Source organism: Musa acuminata, chromosome BXJ3-3 (genome assembly GCF_036884655.1).
Source record: "Musa acuminata AAA Group cultivar baxijiao chromosome BXJ3-3, Cavendish_Baxijiao_AAA, whole genome shotgun sequence".
NCBI lineage: Eukaryota > Viridiplantae > Streptophyta > Magnoliopsida > Zingiberales > Musaceae > Musa > Musa acuminata.
In genome coordinates, this window is record NC_088351.1 from 27,432,491 (window position 1) to 27,448,393 (window position 15,903).

Sequence of the window (15,903 nt, forward strand, 5' to 3'; positions counted from 1 at the left end):
GTTTGATTGTGTTTCCATTTTATTCCGCTACGTATTTTGGTCTTCTAGTATTTGTTCATATACAAAGGTTATTCCTGTTTATATCCCCATCAGTGTATCTATTGACAATCGTAAGGTAAGGGAGGTGCACGGATTCTCCTACCCACATCATCGCCTAGGTGACAATGATTTGCTGGGTGACTCGGCAAGTCAATGCTTGCGCCGTTACTTTTCCTATCATAAAAATAAATAAGATTTGATATTATTATAAATTCGCTTTTATGATGAAGACATATACAGTAATTTATGTGAAAATACATCATTCAATATTTACTATCACAACTTCATTATTTTTAAGGATTTCGAAAGGTTTGACTAAGTGTCCACGTTGACTTTTCGCAAGATTGATTACAAAGGGTCGAAATCCTGCTGCCAGGTTGGAACTCGGGTGCTTGGTCGGTGCTCGAGTCAAAGTGTTGTCGTCTGATGATGCACTGAATCGATCACTCGTTTGCAGATTCATTCTTCGGAGTTGTTGGTGGATGATCGATGGGTGTTTGCCCCGATGACTGGTAATCCTGTGTTGTATGCGGACGCCAAGAGGTTGCCCAATTCCATGTCTTATTCTTCGATCGCTTCGGGGATCAAAGCTGCCATCGCTCAGAATTGTGTCCCTGTGGGTAAATCTATCCATGCCTACATGATCAAGATTGGGTCTTTGCAAGAAACAACCCTTTGGAACCATCTCCTCAACCTCTATGCGAAAGCCCACTGCCTCGACGATGCCCGTGCGCTGTTCGACGAAATGCCTGAGCGAAACTTGGTTTCCTACTCGACCCTTATGTCTGCGAGTTCTGGACTCGGCGATCCTATGTGTGCTTTGCGCCTCTTGTTCCAGCTGCGCAAGGCAGAAATCGAGCTCAACCAGTTCGTGTTTTCAGCCTCCATTGTGGCATGCCGGAAGCTCAGAAAGTTGGGTCTGGGCGAGCAAACCCATGCCCAAGTGATGGTCTCTGGATGGGGATCGGACTCTTTTGTCAATGCTGCTCTCATCGACATGTACTCAAAGCTTGGTGATCTGGCGAGTGCTGTCTCCCTTTTCGGTCTGTCTCCGGTCGAGGATCCTGTTATGTTCAACACGATGGTTAGTGGGTACGTAAGTTTTGGTGCCCATGAGGAGGCTCTGAGACTTTTCCAGCAGGCAAGACGGAGTTTTAATCTCCATCCTACAGAGTTTAGTTTTGGGAGTATGATTAAGGCTTGCTCAGAATTGGAGAGAAGGATCGGAGAACAACTTCATGGGCTTATTTTAAAGATGAGACTTGATTCAAACTGTTTTGTTGGAACTTCTCTCATTGATATGTATGGCAGATTTGGAGATACACAAAGCTTGGAAATGGTTTTCCAGAGTGTACAGACATTTGATGTCACATTGTATAATGCGATGATTGGTGGGTTAATAAGAAATGGACTTGACACTTTTGCATTGGATTATTTCCATGAGATGAGGTCAAAAGGTTTCATCTCAAATGATTGCACCTTATCTGGTGTACTCAAAGCATGTGGTGGTTTGAAGTCTTTGGATTTGGGGAGGGCGATTCATGGGTTTGTTGAGAAGTCAAGTTTTCGGCAAGATGTGGTAGTTAACACTGCTTTGATTGATATGTACATAAAATGTGGTTCGATAAAGGAAAGTTGTCAAGTGTTTGGATGCATGCATAAACGGAATACTGTTTCTTACAATTCTTTGATCTCTGGACATGGGCAAGATGGGAATTACAGAGAGGCTTTAGCCCTTTTTAATGACATGAACTGTAAGCATATAGATGTTGATCTTGCTACCTTTGTTGCTTTGTTATCTTCGTGCTGTGGGTGTGAATGGGTCGTATATGTTCATGCAATTAAGCATGGATTTGCATCAGACTTGATGGTTAGAACTACACTGCTAGATGGTCTTTTCAAAGATGGTGCTGCCGACCAAGCTCTAGAGTTTTTCGATAAGATGCAAGAGAGAAACGTTATTTCATGGACTACAATGATATCAGGACTTACACTATCAGGTCACTATTCAGATGCAATGAAGTTTTTTAAAACCATGATTTCTACAGAAGTATCACCCAACAGTTTCACTTACTCAAGTGTTTTAAAGGCTTGTGGCCATTTAGCTGGTCCAGAGGAAGGAAAACACATTCACGCATGTGTCATAAAGCATGGGGTTATGGATGACTATACTAGCAGTGCTCTTCTGGACATGTATGCTAGGTGTGCAGCCCTGGAAGAGAGTAGAAGACTTTTTGATGAACTAACAAACAAGGACATAGTAGTCTGGAACACAATGATCACTGGATATGCACAACACGGGTATGGGCATGAGGCTCTAGAAATGTATGCTCTATTGGAAAAGGAAAATGTACATCCGAACCATGTAACTTTTGTTTCTCTTTTGTCAGCTTGCAGCCACCGTGGGCTAGTAGAAGATGGAATTCAGCTATTTGATTTGATGGTTTCTAAGCATGGTATCGTACCAAGCATGGAGCACTATGCATGCATGGTTGATTTGTTTGGCAGGTCTGGGATGTTAGATAGAGCAGAACAGTTGATCAATGGCATGCCTTTTGAAGCTGATGTTTCAATTTGGGCAACGTTGTTATCTGCTTGCAAACTTCATGGTAATTTAGACCTGGCTGAGCTAGCAAGAGACCAAGTTATGAAAATGCAAGGTGAAGATGTTCCTACAGTTGTGCTCATGTCCAATATGTATTGTGAAGTAGGAAGACAACATGATGCAGAAAATTTGAGGAAGATAACAGGATCACAAACGAGAAAGGAGCCCGGATTTAGTTGGGTTCACGCAGCAGAAGAGCCTTTGTACAGTTATGGTGCTACATAGGATTAAAAGCATTTTAGTAATGCATTGGAAAATTGCATCCAGAGGCCTCAATTCAAGCAAATTGTATCAGGATCCATCAGATTCCTGTGGTGAACCAACTAAGAAGAGCTCTTTTTGAAATGCAAGTTTGAGAGGTGTGATATAGTATCTCATATACTTTTGATTATGATTAGTAGTACCTTTTATGCTCACTCATTGTTAATATATTTGACATGGACCCTTCTTGCAGTCAGTGTTAAATATTGGCCACGTCCAACTGTTATGCATTGGTGAATAGCTTCTTTTGTTTGGAAGGTAGGCTATCTATTGCATTTTTTAGATTTAGTTTTTTCTTGATATCAGTCAGGCCTTTTGGGAAGTTATAAGCTTTTATATTACAGAATGACCAAGATATGGACCAAAAGGAGGCCAAATTTTCTTTCAGTCAATGTTCTGTTGCTAGAAAAAAGAGGACAAGTTTGTGCTCTTGATCCCCAGCTAGTCAAGTTAGCACAGTTGCTTCGATCATTTTCATCAAGTTTCCAAAATTCCAATTCATTTTGATTTTTGTAATTGCAGAAAATGGTGATAACAATATCTGCATATATTTTCTTAGCAGGTGAACTCTGTGATGAAAGACAGCTATCCTTAATATGTGGGGAAATTGTTATCTTAAGTTTGATTTAACTCATTGCTGCAAGAGCATACCAGTCAAATAAGGACAAAGGTGAACTCAAGACCAAAGAACAAGCTCCAGCACAGGAAGTCAAAATGTCATTAATCTGAATCAAAGACTGCTTTTTATATTTAAGTTGACTCAAATATTTAGATAGTATTTATCCTTGATGCTTAGATTCTTCTAGGATGCTCTCAGTCTGCCTAGGCATCAGGGTATCAGAAACCTAGCAGCAATGTGATTACCATATACATAATCTATAAAATTTGCTGGGTTTCTTCACATGGAACATATAAGCTATATTAGAAACAATGATCATAGATCCTTTGTGACATAGGCTTAATTAATTGTATTCTTTCTCCTTTCAGGTTCAAGAGTATAGAACTGAAGATTTCTGTGGTAAAGATGTCATTAATCACTTCTTCTTTGTGAGTTAAGAAATGAGGTTCTGAGAAAACTTCCAATTTTCTTCAAGCTGATGCAGTGTGGAGGTGAGAGCAAACTTCACAAGCTTCTCCTATGTCATCCAGGATTGGAAGATCAGTCAATCAAAACTTGTGCTTCTATGTTCGCTTTATCTGTCAAGTCATCACTTGATTATCATAATTGAGAATGGCAAGTACTGTTCATTTTAAATGTCAAATACTACTATTTGAGATCGAATACATAAATATTTCTAGTGGTATCATCCCCGTAGCACAAAGCACAATCTGATGACATCAAAGCATGCCCTCAACAGGAGGGCTTATTTTATAGGACATTTCGCAGGGCATCTATTGGTGCACGCAGCCAATCTCGTATCATCTCGATCGACAACATCAGCCACGGACAGATCCAGCGAACTCCAAACAGATGCTTGACATGACTTTCACCATCGGAGCTATGAAGAGGACAGTCGTTTGGGAAAAATAAATGACGAGCTATGGAAAATCGATGGAGTCACTTAAGAAGAGTATGACATCCGACCTGACGTCGTGGAAGAATGGCCAATGGTTGTATTCAAGTGTGTCAACGTATCATAAGCTCAAACTATGAAACGCTCGGCAAAGATAGAAACGTACAGGTAGGGATGGAATGGTTGACCGATAAAAGGTCCAAAGCTTTCATATTGGAAGAATTTTTTTTCTCTTAAAGAAAAGACAAACTATATCAAAGCTCCATAAAAAGTTAAAAGTATCTGAAAAGTGTGATAGAAATAGAGATTTCTTTTTCATGTTTGCTTTGCAGCGTTAGAAGATGAATGATGTGGGTTAGACTCCTTTACGTAATCTAACCATGGAGTGAGAATCTTCTCAATCGTTTTGCAACAATAATAAAAAGTTTTACGTCTGTTTTAATATCAAAATTCATCATATCGCTCGATGCAAATGATGCATACCGATCTGATAGAAAATCCGTGTGAACAGTATATACTGATATATCATACCGATCTAATAGAGAATCAGTGTGAATAGTATATACTGATATATCGATATATCCCAATATATCATATGTTGATACATCAATACGAATCGATACATATCATACCGATTATCGATGAGTACAATAATATGAACCGATAAGATAAATCATGCTTAATATATTTTATTAGTAATACATACAATTATAAGATATTTACATTTACACCCACCTAGATTCCGGTTAAACTTCACATTATTCCTATTCCACCTAGTATCTGTTCTAAACACATAATTATACACAAAAATTTACTTTAAAGAAGAAATTAGAACAAAACCACGTACACGAACATATTCCAAGAATTGCAAGAACGTTCATCCCCCCCAATCGGAGATCGAGACCCCATATTCCATTGGCTTCTTCAACAGAGATCAATGGAGAGGAGATCTTATGGGAACTCTTATAGCTTCTTGTTGCTGTGAATCAAACATACCCAACTTTGAGATATATGCTTTCCAGCAACATGATGATTTCTCTACTGGATGAGGATGAATCATGGATGAAACAAGCAATGCCAATGCAGCACTGCAAATATTAGTCATGGACCAAAATCATTTGCTCAGCTTGAATTGACAACAGACCAACATACACATCCATTCCTTGACACCGAAGGTTTTGTAAATGATTGAATTACTAAAAGCTTTTGCAGTCTTACCTGCAAGTTTGCTCTACGCTCACTATCCCTGCCGCATCCATTGGACAACTTGCTTCCAGGAGAATCTTTAGATGACATAAATTACCTTAAATGTCTGAATGACCAACTCTTGATCTACAAAACTTCCACTAAGACAACCACCTTTGGAAGTGCCATCCGAACAAGACATGTCAACAGCAATCACTGTAACTTACATAGGAAAAATAAGACTTCCGAGTATATGAGAAAATAGCATAATCACACAATTAACCAAGATTTTACCTGCTTGTCACAGACTTAGTTGGTTTTGCTTAAGTCGTGCAGCACTCTTGCGTGTCTGTTCGTAAAGATCAGTCTCCCCGAAACTTTCCATGGTCTCTTAAGACCTACAAAAGAGAAAACGGGTTAAAGAAAACATCTTACTTCGGATCCACAAGCAAACATTTCAAAAAATACTTCATAGCCAATGCAAATTACAAACAGACTTTATAAGCTCTGAACGGTTGCATAACAAAATGTCAAAATGGTCAACTATAGACTGAATATCTCTCACAAGTGTCCACATAACACAACCTTTATTTATAAGTCTAAAACGACCACCAAACCCAACTAAAATGAGGTTGTTACGCCTTCGACCGTCCCTCTACACACTGTGCAAAGTATGAAGATACCAAAAGACATGAACATACATAAGCATTATATCAAACGTCATGTTTAGAATTTTGTCCGTGACATTCTCTCCCACTTATTCCTTCGACGTCCTTATCGAAGTCTTTACCGACACTACAACTCCTCGCCTTTGTTGAGTATTTAATCTTCTGCTCTAACTGTAATGCGTCTCTTGGCTCCTAACTACTCTCCGCTGCTGTTATTGAGTAGTCGAACTTTTGATCCGTCATGCTGCTTCAACTCCCCAATAACTCTAACTCTAGTGTGGGGTTGGCTAAGTTATGTTGATCCATGTTAGTTCCTGCAGATCCTTCAGATGAAGGAAAAGATAATCCTTACTATGTGCTAGTTTCTCAAATACCTCATATTGCTTGAACTGGGTGGATGCTTGTTGGAGCTTTAACGAGCATCGCCTCGCAAACTTTTTGAAGTTTTGGGTCATTCCTCCATAAAATTTTTCCATCAACTCTTCTTTCACTTAGTTGTTACTTCCAAGTAGATTCACATAACTTCCGTTTTCGATTGACATTCTGTTGGGAAATGAAGCAGATAATCTACTCTCAGTAGCACTGATCACAATTGGTAATGATTTAACAACTATTGTCTTCCATTATCTTCGAAGGGTCTTTGAACCTATACAAAGCTCCTTTGTTGAATAGATAAGAGAATTGGAGTACTCAGTTTCGCCCATTCTCTTAAGAGTTGAGAAGGTAAATGTTACTTGACTTCGCCCACCTCCTTGAGGGTTGTACTCTATGATTTGAGCTGGTGAATCATAGTAGCTAACTTGATGCAAGGAGTGCAAACACTTCAAGTGCTTCAGAAGTGTGAGCAAAGAGCAAACGACTTCTCAATGTCATCGAACTTTTGGATGAAGTTTTCACCTCAACTTGGAGCAAGTTTCTTGTAATTTTGGTCACCTCTAAGATTGTACCTTCTTCTCCATCAACCCTGTCGCCTACTCCACTGAGTAGTAAAGGTACAACACCATGTACTACCTGCTTCATTTCTTGGTCGTGCACTCTTGCACGACCTAAAGTCCTTTACTTTCGGCTATCTTAATGAGAAGCTCGTTGACACCGGTCTTATGAAGTTCCTTGGCCTCTGCCCTTCAGCCTTGTCTCAATACTTAGAGTTTGCCTCTACATGCTCTACCTCCTCGGCCCCTTTTACGACCAAGCGCTCTCCCTACATGAGAGCAAGGGATCAATGACTTTCACGGAAGTCCCGCCTCTACGGTACCATGGCGCTGCCATGCCCATGGCCCTACTATCCGTCGCCTCGCATCTGCATCCCTTTTCTTCACGATCAGTAGATATGTCTCCGTGGCACTCCTCTGAGTCCACCTCCATTCTAATTGATGCTTGATTTTGGGTAGCTAAGTCCCTCTGGACTCGTCGTCGCTTCCTCGCCCCTTTCGACCCCCTGCTTCAACACCTCTGTGTTCTCCAAGCAGTCCGTTTGGTCGATGGAAAGATAGACTGCAACTCCCATGCATGGCCTCTGCCATCACGTTGTAGGGTTTGCACCGATTCTGTTCTCCTTAGCTTCCTTGGTAGCAACGTTCGTTTATTCGACCTTGTCCTCTGACTTGCCGGGCTCCCTTAAGCGAATATAAGCTCTGGAGCAGTCCAACTCTCCAGTTGCTTCGATCATACCTCTGCATGATCAAGTCCCCCCTATGGGGCTCACTGGTACTTGCATTCGAACTTTTCCCTTGGTAGAACACAGCCCCCATATGCTGATGACCAAGGTTTTCATCTGATGCAAAATTCGATGCACGCCTGGAAGACCTGCCTCTACGGTACCATGGCCTTCACTCCTTGAATCCATAGCCCTTCTTGCCGTCGTGTTGTTCACTGAAGTGGAGCTTCCAGTAGCTCCCGATCATACCTTCATATGATCTAGTCCCTCACGGGACTATGTCGTGTGTATCGTATTGCCACGAACTGTTCCACCACGATCCGCTGCACCATGTCGCCTCCTGGTGACATCTCCATTGCATTCTGATCCTTATGGAATAAACTCGAATTGTGAACCCTCCATGTGTGGCCTCTGCCAATACATCGCAGGGTCTCTTCCACCTTCGATTTTGTTCGCTCCTTTGGCAATCGACCTTCATCCACACACTCTTGGGTCACACCTAGATGAAGCACCGCTTTAGGACAGTCCGTCGCCTAGTAGCTCCCGAAGTCCACCGACTTCATTGTAATTTGTGCACCATTGTTTGGATCCTAGGCCTCTGCCTCTACCAGTACAATCTCCGCTGCGCACCGCTTCCTTCATGGCAACTTGAATGACAACACTGTGGCATATTCTTCAAGAGTACCCACCTTTGAGTCCTCTTGCCCCGTGCTAAGGCCTTCTGAACCTAACTTCACCTCCGCAAATTGAGTCACCTTAGTTCCTCCATCAAATGCTTCTCCGAGATAAGGTGCATGTGCCTAAAAGCTCCCTTCGTCTTTGGCACCATGCAAGATGAGTCCACTCCGTTAGAATGAAGGACCCATGGAACAACATGATCCTACTCTTGCCTCTGTAAGAGTTCATGTCCTTGACCTCTGTCTACGGAAAGCACAGTGCCTCTGCTCCATGTTACAACTTCTATGCTGGCTCCCTTCATGCGGCTTGAGTACTTCGCCAAGTTACACCCAAGTTGCTCCGCTCCTCGTTTTTGCATTGAGTTGATGGTGGCCCTCGTGCCCACCATTCCACGGGTCAGCCCTCCCTTGAGTCCGATCTCCACATCGACTCCAAGTGTGCCTTCATTTAAGTTGCTTTGGGTCACTCCCCCACTTGATCTCGCAATGCATCCACCAATGCATTCTCTCGAGCGAGATCATGCAACGACTCCTCACCGCCTGCTTAGTCCATTGAGCTTCGTGGAGTTGTTGTTTGTTGAGGTACTCCTCCTCAACTTGTGAGGTCCGTCCCACATATTCCTCCCTCTGGAGAGCCGGGACTTATCCCTCCTAGATAACTATCCCGTTGGAGCAACATCTCTCTTCGTTTCGGAGACCACCATCCCCTTGGACTACTCCGATCTGCTGAATAAACTGTGCATTGTTCTGCCTCCTGCAAACGCATTTGCTAGATTGCGACTCCACGTCAATACAACCCCCATTGCACTCCTCAAGGCCTAGCAATATGCTGAACTCGTTGCACACTTCAGCCTCCTACAGACGTATCCTTCACATGTTGAAGAGAAAGTTTCAATGCTCCATGACACCGAGTTTCGGTCGCCTTGGGATGGCCGCGAACATTCCATCGTCCGCATACAAGCCCATGCATGAGTACCAAATTCTTCGAGTTAGCAATTCCTCTCACCTCTGTGAGCTTTGCATAACTCTTTTGGTCGTTGAGCAACTCATTCCACCTTGCATGGTCTCATCATTTACAAAGCGCCTCGCTTGTCTTGAGCACCATCAAGTATAGTTGTCAACGTTGAGCCGTAGCTCAAACTCAGCCATCTCAACCTTTGTGCGCTCCGCATTCTTCCAAGCTTGCCTGTTCTCGTGGTGCCTCTTACGCAAAGGGTTGGCCATTCCTCTGAATGCCAATGTCAGATGCCCGCTCCTCCGAGCGACTCTTTTTCCCTACATCTCCATGCCCGTTTTCCCCCAAACGGTCGCGCGTTTGCTGACTGCCCTCAACGCAGCCCTGCTAGGTCCCCCACGTTTGCATGCTAAGTGTTTATGAGTGCTTGTCCCGCTCTGATACCATCTGTCACGGACTTAGCTGGTTTTGCCTAAGTCGTGCGGCACCCTTGCGTGTCCGTTCGCAAAGGTCAGCCTCCCCGAAGCCTCCCATTGTCCCTTAGGACCAACAAAAGAGAGAACGGGTTAGAGAGAACGCCTTAATCGGGATCCACAAGCAAACATCTCCGAAAAACACTTCATAGACAATGCAAATTACAAACAGACTTTACAAGCTCTGAACAGTTGCACAACAAAAGGTAAAATGGTCCATTACAGATCGAAAATCTCTCGCACGTGTCCATATGACACAACATTTATTTACAAGCCTAAAGAGGCTACCAACCAAACTAAAATGAGACTATTAAGCCTTCGGCCGCCCCTCTATATGTTGTACAAGATATGAACATGCCAAAAGACACAGACATATATAAGCATTATAACAAACATCTAAGTTTATCCGGACGGTAAAGCAAACGTTGAAAAGCATAGCCTGCCCATTTCGGCAGTCCCAGCACTAGGCATGGGAGAGTACAATACCCTGACCACATATCATGGTTATCTGATAGTGACAAGCGCCATGCAGCTATCAGCATAATGCATCAGCGCAAGGGAATTCTTGGCGAGGATGATCATGATAAAATAATGGAGCTAAATGGATAGTCCATAATGTACCTTGTTGGAGCAACTGTCTCGTTCTGGAAAATTTGAGCAGTTGATCCATCAAAAGAATTGCCAGGAAGAGGTATGGTATTTCCCGACAGCAATTCTTCTGTTCCCACTGCAATCCTCTGTAGATCAGAAAGTTTCCAATATGAACTATAAAAATTTACAGATAGATTAACAGGTGAGGTAAAGAAGTACAAAATTATAATGGTTCCAAAACCTACGTTTACCTTAGGCACATCCACAGAATTGTTGGAAACAGTATGACCAGAAAACTGTGACTGACTTTCCAACAAATGGTTGCTCCTCATTATTCGATCCTTGAGAAACGGAGTTGGAGTTGGATGGGCCCTGCAGTCTTCCTCAAACTTTGCAATGAACTGCACAACATTTTAAACTGGTTATATTACCAGTCAATAAGGACTTCTCTTTTGCTGCATTTCCAACATAACCCTCATCTGTGACCACTCTTCTGCATTCCTTCTAGTAGCCTATCACCCAATCTTTCTGCAGCAGCACTTAAAGATGTGTTCCAAGTTTGTGGTCTCCCCGTTTGTTGATTCTGGTTCTCAATAACATCTTTGTCACCTCCAGAATTCACACATAAATTAAGGGCAAACTGTTCCTCAAAGACAGTTTGCCGTGCATTGAGAACCTGTCGATGCATGTCCTGGTCCAACTTTAAGGTGTTGGTTTCTTTACAGAATCAAACTGACCTGCTAAAAAATCTTCGGCTTGCATCTTGGGGCTGCCAATAATATCGGTTTGAACTGGTTGCAACCCACAATTCAGATTACCATGATTTTCACCAATCTTCCACAAACTGTCATCAATTTCTTGATAATTTAAAGTGTTGTCACCTCTTGATGCCACAGGATAACTTGCATTTAAGCTGTTTAGTTTTTATCAACAGGCAGGATAGAAACATTAGAAGAGAACATGTTTTGTTGGTTACCCCAAACACCACCTATGTCCTGTGACTTCAAAAGTTACCAGAACTAATTTCACGCAGCTGAATAGTTTGTCCAGCCCAGGCTCCACTAGTTGAAGGTACTTGAACTTGAAGGCCACCTTCCACAGCTTGGGTATGATTCTGCTCTGAAGGAACTCTTTGTTACTGGGTCCTCTGGAAGAAGACTTGAAAGATGCATGGGGAACCTCAGTCAGAGCCTTGTTGTTTTCTTCATAAGCGGACTTAAAGGAATGCCGATTACTAGGATCAGAGTTTGAGGTTGCATTAACACCATTAATCAAGGGAAAAGTTCCCGGAATTAAAGAAGTTGCACCCTTAAGGTTGCTATCATCCCAAACAGCTGCATGTTTCCCATTATCATTAGTAGTTACAAAATGCTTTACCGGTCAGTTGCTCTGTTTTCTGAAAACCCATGCCACTCCATTCCTCCTGCCCCTTATCAGCAATGGAAGCTTGAACAGCCTCTTGTATAAGAGCACTACAGCTCCCACTACGGATAGAAGGAAACATACCATAATAACCACTCTCTCAAGGATGCCCATGAATATCACTACCCATGCCAGAGATAAAGCTCCCTCCAGATGGAAGACCCCAATTGTGATCATCATCAGAGCCAAACAAGAGCTTCAGTTCTATAGGATCTAGACTAGCCACAGTGCTACAAGTCCCTACGTCTGATAATGGCTCTTCCAGTGAATTACTAGATGACATTTCTTGTTTTTGTGTACCATGAAATTCCTGGAACTGAATGCTGCTTTGCATATTGTTCATCTGTTGAAAGTTTCTTGATGGAACATTATTACCCAGAACTTGTACTGGATAATTGCCAAAGTCATGTTTCCCCTGAAAATTCTGTGCAGTAGCTAAAGCCTTATCCTGTAAGCAACTTTGTGAGGCCCCTTGATAATCAGCTCACAAAGTGCTAGATGAATATGTTGGCTTTTCTGCCTTGGTTGCAGCTGCCTTAGTCATCAAATCATGACAATCATCAGACATTCTTAATAAATGTGAATAGTTGTTGACAGAGCTGGTATCTGAAGTAGGCATGCCAAGAAAAGAGTGATCCATCTTTTGTGGAATAAATCCCATAGATTGTGTTGCCTGATTTTGATCATTTGAAATAATTACACCATTTGCATGGTTCTGCATGGCAACAGAGCAACTGGGCTGCACCAAGTTCATGTTTCCAGCTTTAAACACATGAGATTTACTAGGTATGTTGGATGTGCCTCCAACAAAATTATTAAGCCACATACTGCTATATGCTTGACTGATGGCTTGCGGGTGACTGATTTCCTGTTGCAGGCTTTGATACAGCAGATAACTGACTAAGCGGACTCAGCTGCCTGCTCCCTGATCTAGCTGCTGAAGTTGCTGCTGTCTCTGAACCTCTTGGAGCTGCTTGTACATCAAATATTGTTGCCACAACTGCTTATTCCTTGCACAATGTGCTGTCTTGGACAAGAAAGAGACACTCAAAAGAGGAAGCACCTAAGAAGCAGCATATTCAGCAGTCTCTTGCCTCTAAATCTTCAACAAGATCAGAACAGCTTTCCTTGGATACTTTAATAGCCATCAGAAATATTAAAAGAAAATATGAGTATCGGTACCAAAGAAGCCTCAAGCTTATGCTTTGAAAATTTAGTATCCAATTGTGACTTTATGGATGAAAATATACTTTTCTGTCCTATAATCTCCACATAAAGACCCTTAAAAACAAACCATATTAAACACAAGAATCAGGCTTCCTGAGAGGCAAATAACTGAATGTCATTGATAAGGCACCATATTAACTTCCTCTTCCATAGATTTCCATATGTTAAATTAATAGCAGCATTTACAAAAGAGAAATAAATCACTAAGCTTTCCAAATTTTAGGTGCTTTTTCTAAGGGGCTACCAAAAGTACCTCAGAACTGAGAACTGAAACCTTTTAGATTAAGATTTCACAGCATATTATTCAAATACTGAACGACCCATGGCAAATTCTACAAAGTCAGCCAACTTCCAGCTTCTTGATATGGATGAATACAGAATGAGTACTCCTTGAGGAAAATCTAGACCTCCTCAGAAACTTCACTCCTAGCAAAAATCCAGCCTGCTCTGACCAGGGGGGGGGGTTATAACTTAATTTCCCTGATATTTTGTGCATTTATCTCCTTGCCAAACAAAAGCAATTTCCTGATATCATTATGAGTTCCTTCAACATAAACACTCAAAAAGTGACTGAGCCTGTGACATAATCAAATTCATTTATCACAGGAACGATTTAAAGAATCCATAAATAATAAAGAAACTCAGTAAGTCACAGTGCACATCACTTTTCTCAATCCGTAAGCTGGTTAAATTCGGCAAGGAACATGATAAGAACAAAAAATCATGTACTTTCTACATACCATAATTAACGAAAAAGGAACATGAAGTGTGTTTTTATATTTCAGCCAAACAGGTTTGGAATTATCAGAATTAGGGCATTGAGAGCATATGGCTTCCATGTGAACTAGCTAAAGCTTCTTCACACTACTAACCAAGGATTGAAATTTCGTATTGTATTAGAGTTTCGAACTTCGCTCGGTATGGTACGGTACTATGTACCGAGTAGTACACCATGACATATCGAGCGATACACCTAATTTAGGAGTAAAATCCTTCAAAAATATCTGAAAATTAAAAAAAAGTTAGGATAAGACTTTTAAGTTAGAAATAAATATAGTATTAGTATAAGTTTAGCAAAACCAATGTAAATTAGATAAGAATAGTATCATATATCTTTTTCGGACATTGAGGAATAGTCTTGTGCAAGGTTCATATTTCGATCCATTACGGATTGCTCTTATGTAAATATTGAAATATCTATAGAAAAATTATTTGAATTGTCAATTCACAAATCGTTACTTTGTAGAGTTTATGAGAGTGTAAATATGAGAAAAAATAAGTTTGAGGTAGTTTAAGAGAGTGTGAGAATGAAATAGAATGAAATAAGGGAAAAAATGAGTTTAAAAACCCATGAGAAAAGGCTCCAACGGTCATTTTGATCGTTGGAGCACTGTTACAAATCGATAACGATCGAAATCGACCATTACCGAACTGTACCGAGCAGTAACGATCGAAATTTCGATCGTTAACATTTGATATACCCTTGTATCATCCGATATATTCCAAAAGTGGGCGATCCACATATCGGTATATTGTCGGATCGGTATATATCACCCGGTATTATTCGAAATTAAAAACCCCACTGTCAAAAGTATATTATTTTTTTAAAAATATTTTTCTTGTTGCTGCTTCCTGATTATAAAGCAACTATTAACTGTATTTATGAAGTCCACACTGATTCTATGTGACCAAAGTGTTGTGTTGTCAACTATAACCATGGAAAAAAAGGAATGAGAAGCAGAAAGCGAAATTGAGTATCAACAGAATATGCTTTAAACAACAGAAATGTAAAGGAGAGAGGGATAGTGGCAAAGAAGCAGAAGAAGAGACCATGAGTTGTATGCCTAAAGTAGTACATTTTGAAGAAAAGAAACAAAGATATTTGAACAGTATGCCTATCCAAAGCATCAATCATACGGCTCAAGATTTTCAAATCATAGTAGACACAAAATGACCCCTTCAAGAGTCACTCGAAGATCGTTTCTTATGTTTCCAATCCAAAAAGTTGAGTTCATTCAAAAACATCCCATAGTAGGTACATCGCTTGCATGCACTAATTCAACAAGTTGACATCATCAACAATCATTCACCACCATATCAAAAAGAGCCTTCTATTTTTGGTAAAATGTTGTGCTCAAAGAAATAGACTAGCTGAAGATGAACAAAAACAAACTATAGCAAATAAAATTTCCAATTCCAAAACTCTAGTTCATGACAACATGCTCTAAAGGAGCCCAAGACAACAGAAATAAAGTCCCGGTTCTCACCAAAAGAGTAATCCCCACCATATCCCTCTCAAATCGGGGCCAAGAGCACGAACTTCGCCACCTCGACAGGCAAATCCAAACAAAGTAGCATAACTAGACGCAGAAGGAGAAGAATCCAACACCTACGACCGATTGCCCGGCATCAGATTAATGAATCGACCCGCGAGTCTGCGGGCGGGAAATTTGGTGATCTTTTCGTGGCGGGAGAGGGAGCGGGGTCTCGATCGTCCCGGAGACAGGGTCAGGGTTCCTCCGACCTCCGAATCGGGACCTAGGGTTTCCGTTCCGCGAGGTACGGAAGCGCGATCACCCTACTGGATCACTCTCTCTCTCTCTCTGTCGGCGAAAAAGACTTTTTTTTA

At 41.4% G+C, this 15,903-nt stretch overlaps 1 protein-coding gene and 1 long non-coding RNA gene across 8 annotated transcripts; one reads left to right on the forward strand and one right to left on the reverse strand.

Moving 5' to 3' along the window:
* Window positions 1-408: 408 nt before the first annotated feature.
* LOC103978416 (pentatricopeptide repeat-containing protein At3g02330, mitochondrial) lies at window positions 409-4,209 on the forward strand. Of its 7 annotated transcripts, none has more exons than XM_018823054.2 (5): window positions 409-3,003; window positions 3,099-3,163; window positions 3,250-3,354; window positions 3,465-3,621; window positions 3,893-4,209. In XM_018823054.2, exon 1 carries the CDS (start codon window positions 545-547, stop codon window positions 2,867-2,869), a length of 2,325 nt encoding a protein of 774 aa, XP_018678599.2. In that variant the 5' UTR covers window positions 409-544; the 3' UTR covers window positions 2,870-3,003; window positions 3,099-3,163; window positions 3,250-3,354; window positions 3,465-3,621; window positions 3,893-4,209. The 7 variants fall into 7 exon arrangements, with proteins under 7 accessions (XP_018678599.2, XP_064998208.1, XP_009392471.2 ...); XM_065142136.1 differs by having other exon boundaries at window positions 3,465-3,575; XM_009394196.3 differs by having other exon boundaries at window positions 3,468-3,621.
* Window positions 4,210-10,253: 6,044 nt separating this feature from the next.
* Window positions 10,254-15,903, reverse strand: LOC135632818 (uncharacterized). Its single transcript, XR_010494797.1, has 3 exons — window positions 15,542-15,903; window positions 10,877-13,850; window positions 10,254-10,771 (listed from the first exon to the last, which is right to left on the reverse strand). It is a non-coding gene; the product is annotated as an uncharacterized LOC135632818 (long non-coding RNA).

Excerpts from the sequence above, each read along its gene's own strand:
- LOC103978416 (XM_018823054.2), top strand. The coding sequence starts at position 545 with ATGACTGGTAATCCTGTGTTGTATGCGGACGCCAAGAGGTTGCCCAAT.